Here is a 15,278-nt window from a genome sequence, read left to right as displayed (position 1 = left end):
ATAACTTAGTTATAGTATTTTTTAGGATTTATGCTTGTTAAATCTAAATAGTCATACATTATCTAATGAGTATAATTTTTTTACCAAAAGTCAAGCATAAAATAATTAGGCCATCATAAAACAATTACCATAATTAGACCACAAAAACTATAGTTACGAATTATTCTAATTAATTATAGAAAGAATAGATCAAAATCTACAACAAAAATTTCATACTAAAATATACCATATTATATGTTTACTGTGTAAATCTACTCATGTAGAGTTCCATAAAATTATATTTTCTATTTTATGATTTTTTTTGTATTTACTATGATTTTTCAAAGATTCAGCCGAAATAAATAAAAAAGATACCTTTAAAACCACTTATAAGAGCATCTCTAGGGGTTTTGCATAATTGACTTGGCATTTGTTGTTGTTTGCAAACTCCCAAAATAAAATGCAAAGTCTAAAAATGGGCCATATCCAAAGGTTTTGCATAATTGACTTGGCATTTACCCAAAGTGGATCCGGATGCGATTTTTTTTTCGTGTAGCGCGCGGTCGCGATTCCTTCCCACGCGCGGTCGACTTCTTCGCGCAACCAAGAAGAAAAAGATACAACCATCGAAGGAATCGAGAGACATACCTGGCTGCTTCATCATTAATCTTCGTGGAGGCCGTCGTGGGAGGGACAAAGGGCGTCCTTGAACTCATGGCGTGAGGTGGCGGTTTTCTGTCGTGATGAAGTCCCTCGTGAGTTCAAGAGCGGACGACGGTGCGTAGAGGGAGTTTCTGCACGATGGAGTTGGTCACGATCGGCAGTTGATGGTGGCGCGTGGATGGAGTCCCTCGTGACTTCGATCGGCTGTGGACGACGGCGTGTGGAGGGCTTTTGCCAAGCCTTCCACGGTTTGGCAATTATTACAAGTTTGCTCTCTCATTTGCCAAGTTGCTCAAAATACAAACTCTAAATGCAAAACCGTTGGATACCTTATTTTGCAATTTTTGGCAAATTACAATAATGCAAACTCTAAATGTAAAAATGTTGGAGATGCTCTAAAAGGACCAGGGAGATAAATCGCATGGTTTCAAAAATTGAAGAAGGTAATTTACTCATTTTATGAACTTTAGCAAAAATTGGGAGAGGAAAAGTGGACTTCTTCCAAAACTGGAGCTCAAACAAAAGGCGCTGAATCCAGTTTGCCACATCGGCCCAACGCGTGCGCCTAAACTGGGCTTTCTGTTGGGCTTTGTGTCCTCGTCTCTCTCTGAGTCTTTCTCCCCATCGAACATCTCGATTCATCCCAGCATCGTCTTCATCTCCACGATTGAGGCGATTGAAGCAGGAAAAAAAAAAATCAGCCGCCGCAGCAGCGCCGCCGCCGCCGCGGTGGGGAAGGTAGCATCTTGACCCATTCCGCCTCCTCTAATCTCCGGTAAGTTCTCCTCCGCCCCCTCGCTTCGCACGAATGTCGGGTCGGGTGCTTTACTGCGTCCTGAATCAACACTCTACGGTGTTTAAATTGTGTTGCCCCAGGTCGGTCAGCAATGGCTTCCGCGGTGGAGCGGCGGAGGGAGGAGCACACGCGGAGATCGCGTTCCCCAGCACGGGACAGGGAGCGGAGGGGAACGCCGCCACGCAGGCGGAGTTCCCCAGAGCGGAGGAAGGGTTCGCCTGCTAGGGCACGGTCTCCTCCTGCGAAGTCAAGTGCGTCGCACAGGGACAGGGACAGGTCGCCACCCAGGGATAAGGTGAAGGAGCGTATCAGGTCGCCGCAGTCTCCTGCTAAGGCCAGCCTGTCGCACAAGGGCAGGGAGAGGTCGCCTCCCAGGGAGAAGGCGAAGGACCAGCGGGTCAGGTCGCCGAAACATATGCAGGAGCAGTCACGATCACCCTCACCTGCTAGGCGGCACGTCTCTAGGTCGCCCTCTCCTCGCACCAAGAGGCTGAGAAGAGCCCAGGGTGAGCGGGAGGTGGCGCAGGTTACTGGCAGTGACCGCCGGAAGGCCAGTCACAGGGAGGAGCAGGATATAGTGAGGCACAGGGAGCATGATGCGGGGAGGGATGCTTCAAGAGACAGGAAGGTGGATCGGGAGGCAGTGCAGGCAACGAACGGTGATCATCGCAAGTCCTCTCAAAGGGAAGAGAGGGACTCACGGGGCAAGCACAGGGAGCATGATGAAGGGAGGGATGCATCTAGAGATAGGAAGTCGGATCGAGAGGATACCAGAGGTACTGCAAAAGATAAAAAATCTGATCGTGATGATGGGAAGGATCATTCTAGGGAGAGGAGGGCTGGGAAGGATGACAAGTCTGGTGCTTCAAAGGAGACATTGTCGAGCCGGGATGATGATAGGCATGGAAGGCCTAATCGGGATGACTGGAAATCTGCTTCTTCAAGGGAGCAAAGGGTGGACCGTAGTGACAGAAGGGATTCTACAAGAGAGAAACCAACAGATCATGAGGAGAGCAATGGAGGATCAGGAAGGTCATCCAGGCGTGGTCGATCAGTGTCTCCAGAAGAGCACAGGCATCGGGCCAGGCATGAATCCCATCCATCACCGAGGGTGTCCAGAAGTGCAGCATGTACTGAGGTTCTGTGATATCTTACCCTTCATTTCTCCATATGGGCTTAGCGTACTTTTGTAGTTTTGTTTCATGAATGTTTCCTACAGTCCTGCTACTGTCTACTGTTAAGTTGATAGTCTCCACCAATTAAGTACGGAGTGAGAAAATTGAAAATTATTTCCATTCCCATGGATTTTTTTACTACTAATTGTGGATTGTGAAATCTGCAGTCCTTAAACTCCCACTTCTCATGCATGCACTATACATACAGGACCTCTCAGTTATATCAATCATATTGGCGCCTGTAAACTGCAATCTAACATCATTACATTTTATTTCAGGATATTAACTCTAGAGGAAGCGAAGCATCCCGGTCAGTGCTCAAAACTAACCTCTCTTGTGTCCCGTTATACAATGTAAATCCTTATTAGAATCACCATTCGCTGCAAATATTATTTTGTATATGTACAATCTTTTTACTATGACCATGGCAAAAGAGAAGTCTAGCAAAAAAAAAAAAAAAAAAAAACTAGATCCTAGTAGAGGTTTAGATGTACATTTTTTTAATACTATGAGTATGACTATGCTTCCATCTAATCTCTCATATGATTTGCAAAGAACATGTAAATCCTAGCATATGTTGCATTCATTTTGTTAATGCCCTGATTGCTATGGACTTTTTATGCCAAATTCATTGGCAGATCATTGTATTATGTACGTCTCATTACTCAGTGGGTGTGGTGGATTAGCCTCAAGTGGGCTTGTTGGATTAGCCTTGTTTTTAACCTGCTGTTAAATAATGTTCTGTCAGTGTTATTAATGTTGGGATTGAGTGTAGAGAGTTGAGGGGAGCGGCTGACGTGCTACAGTAACCGCGATCACAACGGGTGTTATGTGGCGGCTAGGGCTGGCCCACGGCCGGGCAAGGGGGAAGGGATTTCCTTCTAATCTCTTGCTTGATTAGATTGATACATCTCCTCTCCTTATATAGAGAGGTTTACTTGACTTACAATCAAGGCTTCCTTGACCCCTAAGCAAGTAACCCTTATCTTTAATTAACCCTAACACTAATGGGCTATGGCACCAGCCCAGGCCCAATAGGTCCCTTACATACTCTAACAGTCAGATTTTGAAGTTTTTGTGTCATTTCTTAATCTTACTGATGATAGCGTGTTATTACTCTAAGATTTCTCACTTTAGATATGGTCAGTGATTTGCACTTTGTAACAGTGAACTCTTCTTATTTTGGTCAGGAGCGGAGATCCTGATGCTTTGGCAAGAATGAATGCAACCGCAGAAGCTCTTGAAGCAAAAGAAAAGGTGGTGCACGATCCATGATGAATATTGTAGATGATGATTATAGCAATTTATATATCTGAAAAATACTGAAACTTCTCCATTCACTGATGTTTGTTTCCCTTGCTAATAAATAATTGTCATTCGCTGTGATATTGTGATCTGAAACCTTCTCCCCCCTTGTTTTGCAGCAAAAGCCATCATTTGAATTGTCTGGAAAGCTTGCTGAGGAGACCAACAGAGTTGCAGGTGCTTATCTGAAGCTCTTGTATCTTTTTTTTTTCATGTGAACATAGGCGTACAATTGTTGTAATGATAAAACCATCAATTATATGCAGCAAATAGTGTGTGCCTGTGGTGCTGTGGGCACACTGCATTATCCTTGGAGATGACACTTTGTTCCTACTTCAGGTGTAAATCTATTATATTCAGAACCCCCAGAGGCTCGAAAGTCAGAGATTAGATGGAGGCTCTATGTATTTAAAGATGGTGAACCACTGAATGGTAATTCTCTACTTGTTTACTCCATGCAGATTTTTTTGCTTTATGCGATGGTTTCTATCAGTTCAATGTTTTTTTCTAAAACAGGTAGAAGGAGCAAACTCACATTTAGGCATTTAGTGACATATGGTGTTATGTAGCTATTTCCCCAGGTTCAATCTAGTAGATGCACCAGTAAAAATTCTCTCCCTCCAATCCGGCACCATGGTGCATTGCTGCAAAATCCCGGAACCACATTCACCTACATCTCATGTCTATTATCTGAAACTTGAAAGCATGGCACTCATCTACTTGTGGACTTTTATGATAACAGGCAAAGTTGGTGTTTATTGCAATTGGAATGAACATGACAAAAGAGAGGTGTAACAGAAGAAAAACTGTATACTAGTGATGGAAGAAATTTATTTACACTTGATAATCCATTTAAATAGGGCACATGCAAACCCGTGGACTTGTGGAGTAATGACATTATGACAACATAAGCTTGCTTTGAATTTGTACAATTATTTTTTCTCATCCTGGGATATCAGGAGACAGCTCTTTGAAAGTAACATGCGCTATATGCCCATATCCATCAAAATACTGCTTATTAGCTTATTGGTTTTGTAAATGAATAAAGATTTGCAGTCTTGTACGAGCATCGGTTCACAACAGACATCTCATTTGTTTTTGAATTGGAATGAATTAACGGGATTTATTTGACTTACCCTTGAACATATCATTGCTAATGTAGTAGAAAAGACAACATACCTACATGCTATCAGCAAACGATATTTGAGCTCTGATATTCAGTAAACCACCAGTTAAAAGTCCCTATATGTATCTGACCTCTGTTTATTCAGGTTCCTGCATGACTATGGATCATTCTATTCTGTTTTTTTTGGGATACTGTTATAGGCTGCCTTTTGTACCTGAAGCTCAAAATCATGTAATCCCTCCGTTCCAAAATGCAAGTCGTTTTGGCTTTTTTAGATACATAGCTTTTACTCTGTACCTAAGACATAGCATATACATAGGTGCATAGCAAAAGCTATGTAAGCCAAAACGACTTACAATTTGGAACGGAGGGAGTAGAACACAGAACAGTATGAATCAGCTTGCCTTTCCCAATGGTGTGGCAACCCTGAAAAATCATATTTTAAGAGCTTAGAGTTGATGTGGAGAATGTGGAAAAAATGGCATGCTTCTTTTTGTGATTTTATGCTTCTGTTTTGCACTTCTTGCGCAATTGTGCTTGAATGTTTTTTTAAGGGAATTTTTGCGCTTGAATGTTTGTTATGATATATCTGATTTAACAGAACCACTGTATGTTCATCGGATGACCTGCTACCTTTTTGGAAGAGAAAGGAAAGTTGCAGACGTCCCCACAGATCATCCCTCCTGCAGCAAGCAACATGCAGTTCTTCAATACCGGTATTTCCCTCCCTTCCTCCTCCGGCCCCTATGACAAAGGAGAGCTGTGTGTCATTTAGAAGGACCTCTATTAAGAATTCATATAGGAATAAGTTCATTGTTTTCTATTCAGACTTGTGGAGAAGGAGCAACCAGATGGCATGATGGCAAAGAAAATAAGGTAATTACATATGCTTATTAGTTTTTCTGCATGGTTCTTTTTTTTGCAATGTTTTTTTTTTACTTGACTTGATCTCTGCTCTGGGATATCAGTAATGCCTTCCCCGATTTCATTATATCAGTAACACTTTATCATGCCATCTTGTTTGACAGGCCTTATCTGATGGATCTTGATAGTACAAATGGAACTTTCATCAATGTAAGGTTTCTAGTAATTTGTGTGTTAATCTGTCAGATGAGATCTACTGGTCACATTTTGACTCTGCTGCTATGTGAATTTCATTGTTTTTGCAGGGAAATCGCATTGAGCCTCGGCGCTATTATGAGCTATTTGAAAAGGATACACTCAAGTTTGGCAACAGTAGGTATGATCTTGACCACCTGAAGTACTATATTGGTTTCCTGGTTAATATGTGCATAAATGTATTTTCTGCCTCGATTTGTCAGTACATCAATTGAAAAAATGTTATTTATCTAGATGTTATTATTTACTAAGTTTAGGTAATCAGGTGATTTATTCATTCATTTTGCACCTTATTATTCTTTTTAACACCTACTGCCTCTATCCCAAATTATAAGTCATTCCAAGAATCTTGGAAAGCCAAAGCATCTCAAGTTTGACCAAATTTATATGATGAAATAATAACATTTATGATATCAACTAAGTATCATTAGGTTCTTTATTAATTATATTTTCATACTATATTCATTTGATCTTGTAAATCTTTATAATTCTTAGAATGTCTTATAATTTGGAATGGAGGGAGTATATTGTATTAGGGTACATTTGGTAGGGATCCAAATTATCATATAAATGCTTTGGATCCAAATGTTTCTGATTATGAATCAGAATCACTGGTAAACTGGATTCCGATTCATAAGAAAATATATTCTTTTCTTAAAAAAATCATACAAATAAAAATATGCTTAAGTAGGGATATGGATTCTCGTAGAAATGTTTTGGATGATGAATCAGAATCACTGGTAAACTGGATTCCGGTTCATAAGAAAATATATTATTTTTCTTAAAAATCATATAAACAAAAATATGCTTAAAAAATGAACTTTTGTGGACAAAGAGCAACTTAAATACAACCCATTTTAACTTGTTACACTAAAAGAGGATTTACTGAAAAAATCAAGTAGGAGGAGCATCACTGGAGGATCGATGGGGTTGTATTAACGTTGGAACGTTGAATAGTTCTGATTTCAAATCACTGGCTGGAACTGTTTGGAGCTGATTCTTCTGATTCTCATGAGAAATGGAATCATTTCTCTTAGAACAGTCCCTTGTAATTCTGACACTTCTCAGGAAAGTTTCATACAAATTTAGTTTTTTAGCTTTTGGTTCGCAAATTTTGTAGTAAGAGAAAATGACCATGGTCCCTTTCATTTTTGCTGGAGAGTTTGCTTGCGGTCTGGTTTTGTCGCTTGATGTTTAAGTGGTTTTTGGAGGCCTCTCCGGTTGGACCCTGGGTGTCAAAAGGGGTTAGCAGTTTTTATTACATATGCTCTACATTTTGTATAACTCTTGTAATTTTGTTGCTTTATGGTAATGAAACTCGGTTTTGACCATGGTGGAAAAAAAGTATGCTGAGGAGTGGGTTTGAAAGAAACTTTGGAGGCTTATTTATTAATTAGAACTGCATTCATATAATTAGGTGCACAATGGAGATGAGAAATAAATGTATTATGAACTTGGTGGAGTGACATTTTGGTAAAATGTATGAAGTTGTGCATATTTTCACTGTCTGTAACTTTTGTGAGATGAGAGATAAATGTGTTATGCAGTATGGCAGACATTATGCTCATGGTTAATTACTACTAATGACTGCTGGATGTTTTACCTGTACTAGATGTGATTTTCTATTTCCATAGCATGTCTAATAATCTTCTTCTGATGTACCTGTCACTGTCTTTCTTCCCTGCAGCCGAGAGTATGTTTTGCTCCACGAAAATTCAACAGAATGAGTCTCGAGAAAATTCAACAGAATGAGGATTGAAGCGGCCAACCTTTTTTGTTGTAGGAGAAAAATACAGCAGAAACATGGGGCGTTGCACGTTTTTCGTATTTTTAGACTGGAGATTGGTCAGCTTGAACTTCTGGCCTGTGATTTCTTCACAGGTGTTTAAGCCTATAAGGATATTTTGTGAACCAACATGTACGGCTATTGTAATGAAAGAGAGCTAGCTGCCTGTTGCAGATAGCCTTGGATCTGATTTGTATTAAAGCATGTTTTGTACCGCTGGCATTCACATTTGGCATCGGAGGCAGCTGTTTATGGATCAATACCATAGTGATCTTAATGAGTTATAATCATGGATTTAGTGGTACAATAATTTAAACTTGTACCTCAGATGTGTTCATCTTTCCATATATGGCATGCTATTTGTTCTATTTTAGGGTTATTTGGATTAGAGCCATTACAAATCTTCCGTTAGAAAAAAAAAGATGTCATTACTATTCGGCTTTTTTTTAGCAAATACCTGTGGCCCATAGGCTTGTCCTAAAGCCCACTTGAGGCTCGATCGTTTAGCTCTTGTTCTGGATGGATTCATTCTCGATGATAAAAAATTAGCTAAATTTGCACAACATTCCTAGCTGAAATCATTGCACGTATTCATTTTGTCTGGATGGATTCATTCTCGATGATAAAAATTAGCTAAATTTGCACAACATTCCTAGCTGAAATCATTGCACGTATTCATTTTGTCTGGACCGCTCCCTAGACACGTGGAGATATGATCTGGTTTGCTAAAATACCACATGTCTAATGGAAGCTCGTTAATAACCTTACATGTACGAATGAGTCTGCTGCATCTTTTTTTGGATTTTTTTTTTGTAATTTTTAGGATACACACGCATGTGTTTTCAGTGGTACTATACGTTTTCCACGAACTAGAGGCTAGAGGGCCTCTCAATCTTTTCTTTAGTGTGCACGGACACACATGTGTGTGTGGTGTGAGTGTGAAAGGTAAAGAGCCTCTCAATCTCTACTTTGCATGTGTATGGACGTGCATGTGTGCGTGTGTATAGTGTGAGTGTAGAGTGTGTTAGTTGTACCCGATAAAAAAAAGGCTTAACAAACTAATCCTATATCTCTGCAACAATAGAGCCCACACAACACTCACAACTTTCAATCCTTGATCGTTTACATTGACTAACCTAGTTAGTCGTCCGACTCCGATTTCTTTGTTGTCTCCGTTTCTTTGTGGAAGAGCGCTCCCATACAAAACGTCGTGGATGTTGTCGCCTCTCCCTTGATGTTGCCACCCGCTAGGCACCATCTCCTCTAACTCTCCTATCTAAGCTCCAGTGTCTCTCTATCTGAAGGTCAGCGTTCTTTGCAGTCAGACCACGAGCCTCAGTAGTCACACCATAAGCCTTCAATGGCTACTTCTAATGGTCAATTTTTGAACAGGGTAGGTGGTCACACCGTAGGGTCCTTTTCAGCTTGGTCACTACACACATAAAATGACCACAAATTTTAGCTTCAAAGACCAATTTTAATGATCTTAGACTTTATAAGAAACATCTCGGGTGAGTACTTGATCCAAAACATAATGGATCAACACAAAATTTCAATTAAAAAACCATCACACGGTTAGGTGCATACTGAAAAACCTTTTTCAAAGCAAGCCAATTTCAAGTGATCTTCCACATGATGATCAATACCTTTAAGCCTTGGTTATCATTTTCAAACCATTTTTACAAAGATTTTTCTCTTAAATTTCAAATCGACATCATCTCTTAAAGCAACACAAGCTAGACCTCATGAGTGGCATTATCTATCCTAAGATCGGCCATGTACTTATGTACACATCAATGGCCAGTGAAATGAAATGCTCTACAAGTCATACCTTTGTCTTGCATATTCTATTTCATCTCCATTTTGGTGATGCTTGTCTTCTATACGATGAACAATGGTCATCACCGAGCGTGGCCATCCACGCCACCTTGACTATTATCCATAGCATGAAGGTCCTCCATCTTCACTCTATCAAGCCACTTGGTATCTTTATATAGCTTTAGATGCCCTTCACAATCCATCGATCTTAACCTTGTTTGCTCTTCTCCGGTGTCTTGGTTCATCGGTGCGAAGCCCACTAATCATACTTCACCGTCACGGCCATCATGTCCTGAGCATCTAGCTTGCCCCTTCACACTTGCACATGATCCTTCGTAGCAACTATGTCATGTTCTATATTCAATATATTTCTCCTCACATATTGGTCTTCATTAATTATTTGCTAGCTGAGCAATTGCATCACATACATAAGTCACCTCACCTCCCTCATGGGGAATCATGTATGCCAAAAGTAACGATAAATTTCTGTGTACTACTTTCCTTTTTCTACGTACAGAGAACCTAATGACTCCCGTTGTGGTGCCATAAGAAGCCATATGAAAAATCAACTCACCGGCAGCCCACGTCCTACACAAAGGAATTAGGAAAGTCTATCCCCCCACTAACTTTCATAATAGTATGTTTTTCTCTCTCAACTTTAAAACCGGACAAATCACATCCCTCAACTTTTCAAATCATACATTTTACCTCCATGGAGCGGTTTTGCTATAGTGACGGTGATTTTATTTATTTTTTATTTTTTTACTTATCATGGCTAAATCTTTGAAATATCATAGTAAATCACAAAAAATTATAAAATGAAAAATCCAATTTTTTAGACTCCACATGAGTAGGTTTACACGGTGATATATAATATGATACGCTTTAGTATAATTTTTTTGCTACAGAGGTTTTGTCTTTTTCTTTTTATTTATTTCAGCTAAATCTTTAAAAAATCATAGCAAATTACAGAAAAATCATAAAATGAAAAATATTTTTTTTAACTCCACATGAGTGTATCTATATAGTGAACATATAATATGATATATTTTAGTATAAAGTTTTTGTTGTAGATTTAGATCTATGTTTTTGTTTAATTAACTAAAATAATTCATAGTTGCAGCTTCTATAATTATTTTATTAGACTAAAACATACTATACTATATATTCACTATGTATATTTACAAACGTGGAGTCCAAAAAAAATTAGATTTTTTGTTTTATATTTTTTCTGTGATTTACTATGTATTTTCAAAGATTCAGCCAAATAAATAAAAAATAAGAAAAATACAAAACCTTCATACCAAAAACTTTGTACTAAAGCATACCATATTATATATTCACTGTGTATATCTACTCATGTAGAGTCCAACAAATATAAATTTTATATTTTATGTTTCTTCTGTGATTTTTTTATGATTTTTCAAAAATTCAACCAAAATAAAAAAACAAACCACCATCACGGTAGCAAATCACTGTTTACTATAGCAAAACCGTATTTAAAACCTCTAGGGAGATAAAATGTATGATTTAAAAAGTTAAATTAAAAGAGATAGTTTGACCCATTTTAAAGTTGATAAGAAAAACGGACTTTGTAAAATTTGAGGACGAAAAGTGGACTTTTTTCAAGGAATTATATCACGGCAGATTTCCGGAGGCATACGGCTAAGAACGCCACTTCAATGGGCTTCTAGTGGGCTGTTTCCGAGCCTAGTACAAAAATGGGCTTGGGCTTGGGCTTGAGAGAGCCCCCCCAGTCTATATAATGCCAGCCTCGAAGCGCCGTCGCTCCCGAAACCCTAACTCTCCTCACGCCGCCGCTGACCTGCCCCGACGCCGGTAAGAATCACCAGCGAACCGTTGCTCCTCGTCTTCGTCCTGAGCCCCATCCCCTGGTTCGATTGCTCATCTCCTGATTCGATTGCTCATCTCCCGATTTCTTGGTGGAATCGCAGGTGAATAGGTGCAGGAGCAAGAGGGATTCGGGATGGCCAAGTCAAAGAACCACACGGCGCATAACCAGTCGTACAAGGCGCACAAGAACGGCATCAAGAAGCCCAAGCGCCACCGCCAGACCTCCACCAAGGGGGTGCGTGCTTCCTTTTCCTTCTCAAATATGCTAGATCTGTATATGAAAACTGCCTTTCGCTGAAACGTGGCCATATTCATTATGTGGGCCTGAGCCCGATTGCAAATGCAGTAGTTTTTGTATCATGGCTTATATCTATCAATACTGATGCCTGTTATCCTAGTTATCTATACCAGTATGTGGCCTTTGTTGCTCTGAAATTGCCTTGCTTCCTGACGTGTTGTTTTTGACGAAATGCTGCACGGCTATCCTTCAGAGTCTTTTGTCCCAAATAAAATTTTTGTAACTTTTTCGTGAAAGTAAACTATATGTGTTATCATTTATATTGTACTGAATTTGTTATGCCAGTTATTTTATTCTGTTTTTGGTTTATTGCTAAAACATTACCACGACATGATCTCTTTATGCATACATCTTGTTGCACGCCTTCTGCATCATAGTTTTTGCCTTGTACTTGTGTAGCTATGTTAGTTGATGTTCTGAATTCTTATGCTGCAGTTATGTTGATGATTGACTAGAGAATGAGTGCTATTGACACATTAGATCTCAGGCTGTACTTGCTTTGACCCAAAATTGTTTGTGCAGCAAATTAGTATGCACGGTATACATACTTGCTTTGACCAAAACATTGTTTGCACAGCAAATTAGTTTGCACGGTGATATCTAGTTTCAGTAGTCTTTCATCTTCTGATCTCAATTTTGTGTTCATTATGAATTTTCACTTATTCTTTATCTGCAGAAACACTAAATTGCTTTTGCGAGGAAGGTTTAGATAGTTTGATACCAAATATTTCTAGTTGCATTCTCACATAAATATTGTATTCCTGCAGAAAGTTCATTTTCTGTGCCTATTTGCTTAATATACCCTTCTGGACTGGGTTTTATCCTCCTGGCCATTTGTATGCCTATTAATGATCTCTTTTGTGTGCTTTTAGATGGACCCTAAGTTTCTGAGGAACTTGAGGTACTCAAGGAAGGGCAACAAGAAGAGTGGTGAGCTTGAGGCAGAGGAGTAAAATGAGTGGTGGCTGAGTTTGTGGCGACAAATGCATCTCTTGTATCGCTAGGGTTTTAGTTGTGAACTTAATTCTCACTTCTGTATGATCGAAGGAGATACCATCAATTGGTACCAAAGTGATTTTTTTTTGTCTTGTCGCCTATCTGGAATTTAATTAAAACCATCAGTTGTCCTTTGCGAATTGTGCCCTTGATGTGTCATTTTCTGTTCTCTGTGATCTGTCATCACCAATTTACCTGTCCTCGATTCATGTGGGTAGCTCGTGCTTTGGTGATACAGCCTCGCACTGCTATCTGTGATTCGAGTTGAACGTGCTTTGCTTGCCGAATTGTCGTATGAGCTCCTTCTCCTCAAACTTAGAGGGGTACTATCAAATGGCAAAGGAACATCGACTGCTTGCTCTGTTTTGCAGCACAAAATCTCTATTTTAGCAGTCGCATGAAAACACAGACACACACTAAATAAGTGCAGTGATATCAGGCACACACTAAGGGGGTGATATCAGGCACACACTAAGGGGGGGGTGACACACACTAAATAAGTGCAGTGATATCAGGCACACACTAAGGGGGTGATATCAGGCACACACTAAGGGGGGGTGTTTGGAACTGTTCTGCTCCACGTTTTTTAGCCAAACGGTTTCAGCTTCACGCACTCAGTTCGAGAAAAAAGAGTGGAGTTGTGAGAGCACCTAAAGAGGTACTCCACAAACTCCAGTTTTTGGTGGAGCTGCTCCATAGTGAAGTTTATAGTGCAGAGGTACTCCACAAACTCCAGTTTTTGGTGGAGCTGCTCCATAGTGAAGTTTATGGAGCAGAGTTTGTGTAGTAGTCCCAAACAACCTCTTAATAAGCGCAGTGATATCAGGCGAGCTGATTGTTGGCACCTATGACCTATCGCCCCCTACTGGACGCTCGTCCTCCTCACGTCTCCGAGCAGTGAGCACCCGTACCCGTTGTGTCTGTCCGTCTCCGTTTCACAATCCAAAGGTAACGTCACGATCCCATTGCAAGTTTTGTTTCTTTCTTTCAGGTTTGTTATGCATGTGCTAACCAATCTTCTTTGTTACTCAATTTTCTCCGCAGACGAGCATGTATACTCAGGGAGAAAGTTCTCCATTCACCTGTCTGATCCAACATTGGCCATTTTTGCCACTGCTTTCTTCTACATAATGTTCGGTCAACATCATTGGCTAATTAACAATTTAACATAGATATGTTTGCTGGGATCCCTACACAAGTAAGCAATTACCTTATCAGCACACCCATGCACTCACTATGACCGGAGATAGAAGAAAGGGTTGAGCTCAAGCACACACACATAGTTGGTTCAGACTGGTGCCTTTACCTTCTATTTATAGCTGATAGAGACTAGTGGCTTTCTTAGAAATTACACAAGAGAAGATTGACTGCTAGTCAAGTCTAGTCTACTCTACTTTATAGTCCTACTTGAGCTGCTAAGCCTTGCTAGGAAATTGCCCTATAGTTGCAAGGAACTTGCACTGCAATAGCAAGAAGTTTTGTCTGTAATTTCTTGCAAACTTTTTTGGATAGCAGCAGATTATATCTTACAGTCTTACAATTCTTCCTCTAATCCTACTGCTAACCTAAAACTGTGACCTCATCCATGTCAATCATCTTCCTCAGCTCCATGAACCGTAGGCGCCCGAGTGACTTGGTGAGGATGTCAGCGAGCTGTCTGCCGGTCTCGACAAACTCAATGATGATCTGCCCTCCATCGACGTAGTCCAGGAGGAAATGGAACTTGGTGTCGATGTGCTTGCTCCTGTCGTGGAGGACAAAGTTCTCGGCGAGAGCGATGGCGAGCTGAGTGTCCACCATCAAAGCTCGCGGGTGAGCTTCCTCGCTAGTCAGCTCGCCCAACAGCTAGCGCAGCCAGTGGCCGCTGCGACATACTCTGTCTCACATGTCAACAACGCCACAATCTTTTGCTTCAGTGACTGCCAAGCAATGGGGGCTGCTCCAAGGAAGACGAGCACACCGAAGGTGCTCTGTCGACCATCAATATCGCCTGCCATGTGTGCATCGCTGAACATAGTGAGCTCTAGCTCACCTTCTTCGGTCTTGGGGGGTGCCTCGCTGAAGACTGTGAGCCTTAGCTCACCTTTGCCGCCACGCTTGGGGAAGATGATCGCTTGATCAAGCGACCCCTTGACGTAGCGCAACAGCCTCTTGACTGTCGTCTAATGATCTTCACGCGGATCCTCCATGAAACAGCTGACGTACCCAACCGCAAATGCAATGTTTGGCCGGGTATGAGTGAGCTAGCGCAGCTCGCCGACGATGCTTCGGTAGCGCGTCGCGTCCAACTTCGCAGCAGTGTTGTGCTTGCTCAGCTTTAGCCGCTCCTCCATCAGAGTCACGCTCGGCTTGCAGTCTGCTAT

At 40.7% G+C, this 15,278-nt stretch overlaps 2 protein-coding genes across 3 annotated transcripts; both read left to right on the top strand.

The window, feature by feature from the left end:
- Positions 1,254-8,209, top strand: LOC8083760 (FHA domain-containing protein DDL). Of its 2 annotated transcripts, XM_021447850.1 has the most exons (11): positions 1,257-1,417; positions 1,519-2,576; positions 2,892-2,923; positions 3,804-3,870; positions 4,038-4,095; positions 4,258-4,350; positions 5,646-5,760; positions 5,873-5,920; positions 6,073-6,118; positions 6,214-6,284; positions 7,851-8,209. In XM_021447850.1, the coding sequence occupies exons 2-11, from the start codon at positions 1,530-1,532 to the stop codon at positions 7,888-7,890; spliced, it is 1,617 nt and encodes a 538-aa protein (XP_021303525.1). In that variant the 5' UTR covers positions 1,257-1,417; positions 1,519-1,529; the 3' UTR covers positions 7,891-8,209. The 2 variants fall into 2 exon arrangements, with proteins under 2 accessions (XP_021303526.1, XP_021303525.1); XM_021447851.1 differs by lacking the exons at positions 5,873-5,920; positions 6,073-6,118; positions 6,214-6,284; positions 7,851-8,209 and having other exon boundaries at positions 1,254-1,417; positions 4,185-4,350.
- Positions 11,469-13,062, top strand: LOC8083759 (60S ribosomal protein L29-2). Its single transcript, XM_002440888.2, has 3 exons — positions 11,469-11,606; positions 11,723-11,856; positions 12,792-13,062. The coding sequence occupies exons 2-3, from the start codon at positions 11,755-11,757 to the stop codon at positions 12,870-12,872; spliced, it is 183 nt and encodes a 60-aa protein (XP_002440933.1). The 5' UTR covers positions 11,469-11,606; positions 11,723-11,754; the 3' UTR covers positions 12,873-13,062.

The sequence above is a fragment of the Sorghum bicolor genome, chromosome 9 (genome assembly GCF_000003195.3).
Source record: "Sorghum bicolor cultivar BTx623 chromosome 9, Sorghum_bicolor_NCBIv3, whole genome shotgun sequence".
Classification (NCBI taxonomy): domain Eukaryota; kingdom Viridiplantae; phylum Streptophyta; class Magnoliopsida; order Poales; family Poaceae; genus Sorghum; species Sorghum bicolor.
The sequence above is the reverse complement of the archived record's forward strand: the minus strand, read 5'-3'. Positions and strand labels throughout refer to the sequence as shown.

Bases quoted from the DNA above. Each gene is read 5' to 3' on its own strand.
- LOC8083759 (XM_002440888.2), top strand. From the start codon at position 11,755: ATGGCCAAGTCAAAGAACCACACGGCGCATAACCAGTCGTACAAGGCG. The intron at 11,857-12,791 runs GTGCGTGCTTCC...GTGTGCTTTTAG, and splicing joins GCCAGACCTCCACCAAGGGG to ATGGACCCTAAGTTTCTGAG.
- LOC8083760 (XM_021447850.1), top strand. From the start codon at position 1,530: ATGGCTTCCGCGGTGGAGCGGCGGAGGGAGGAGCACACGCGGAGATCG. The intron at 5,761-5,872 runs GTATTTCCCTCC...TTTTCTATTCAG, and splicing joins CATGCAGTTCTTCAATACCG to ACTTGTGGAGAAGGAGCAAC. The intron at 5,921-6,072 runs GTAATTACATAT...CTTGTTTGACAG, and splicing joins ATGATGGCAAAGAAAATAAG to GCCTTATCTGATGGATCTTG.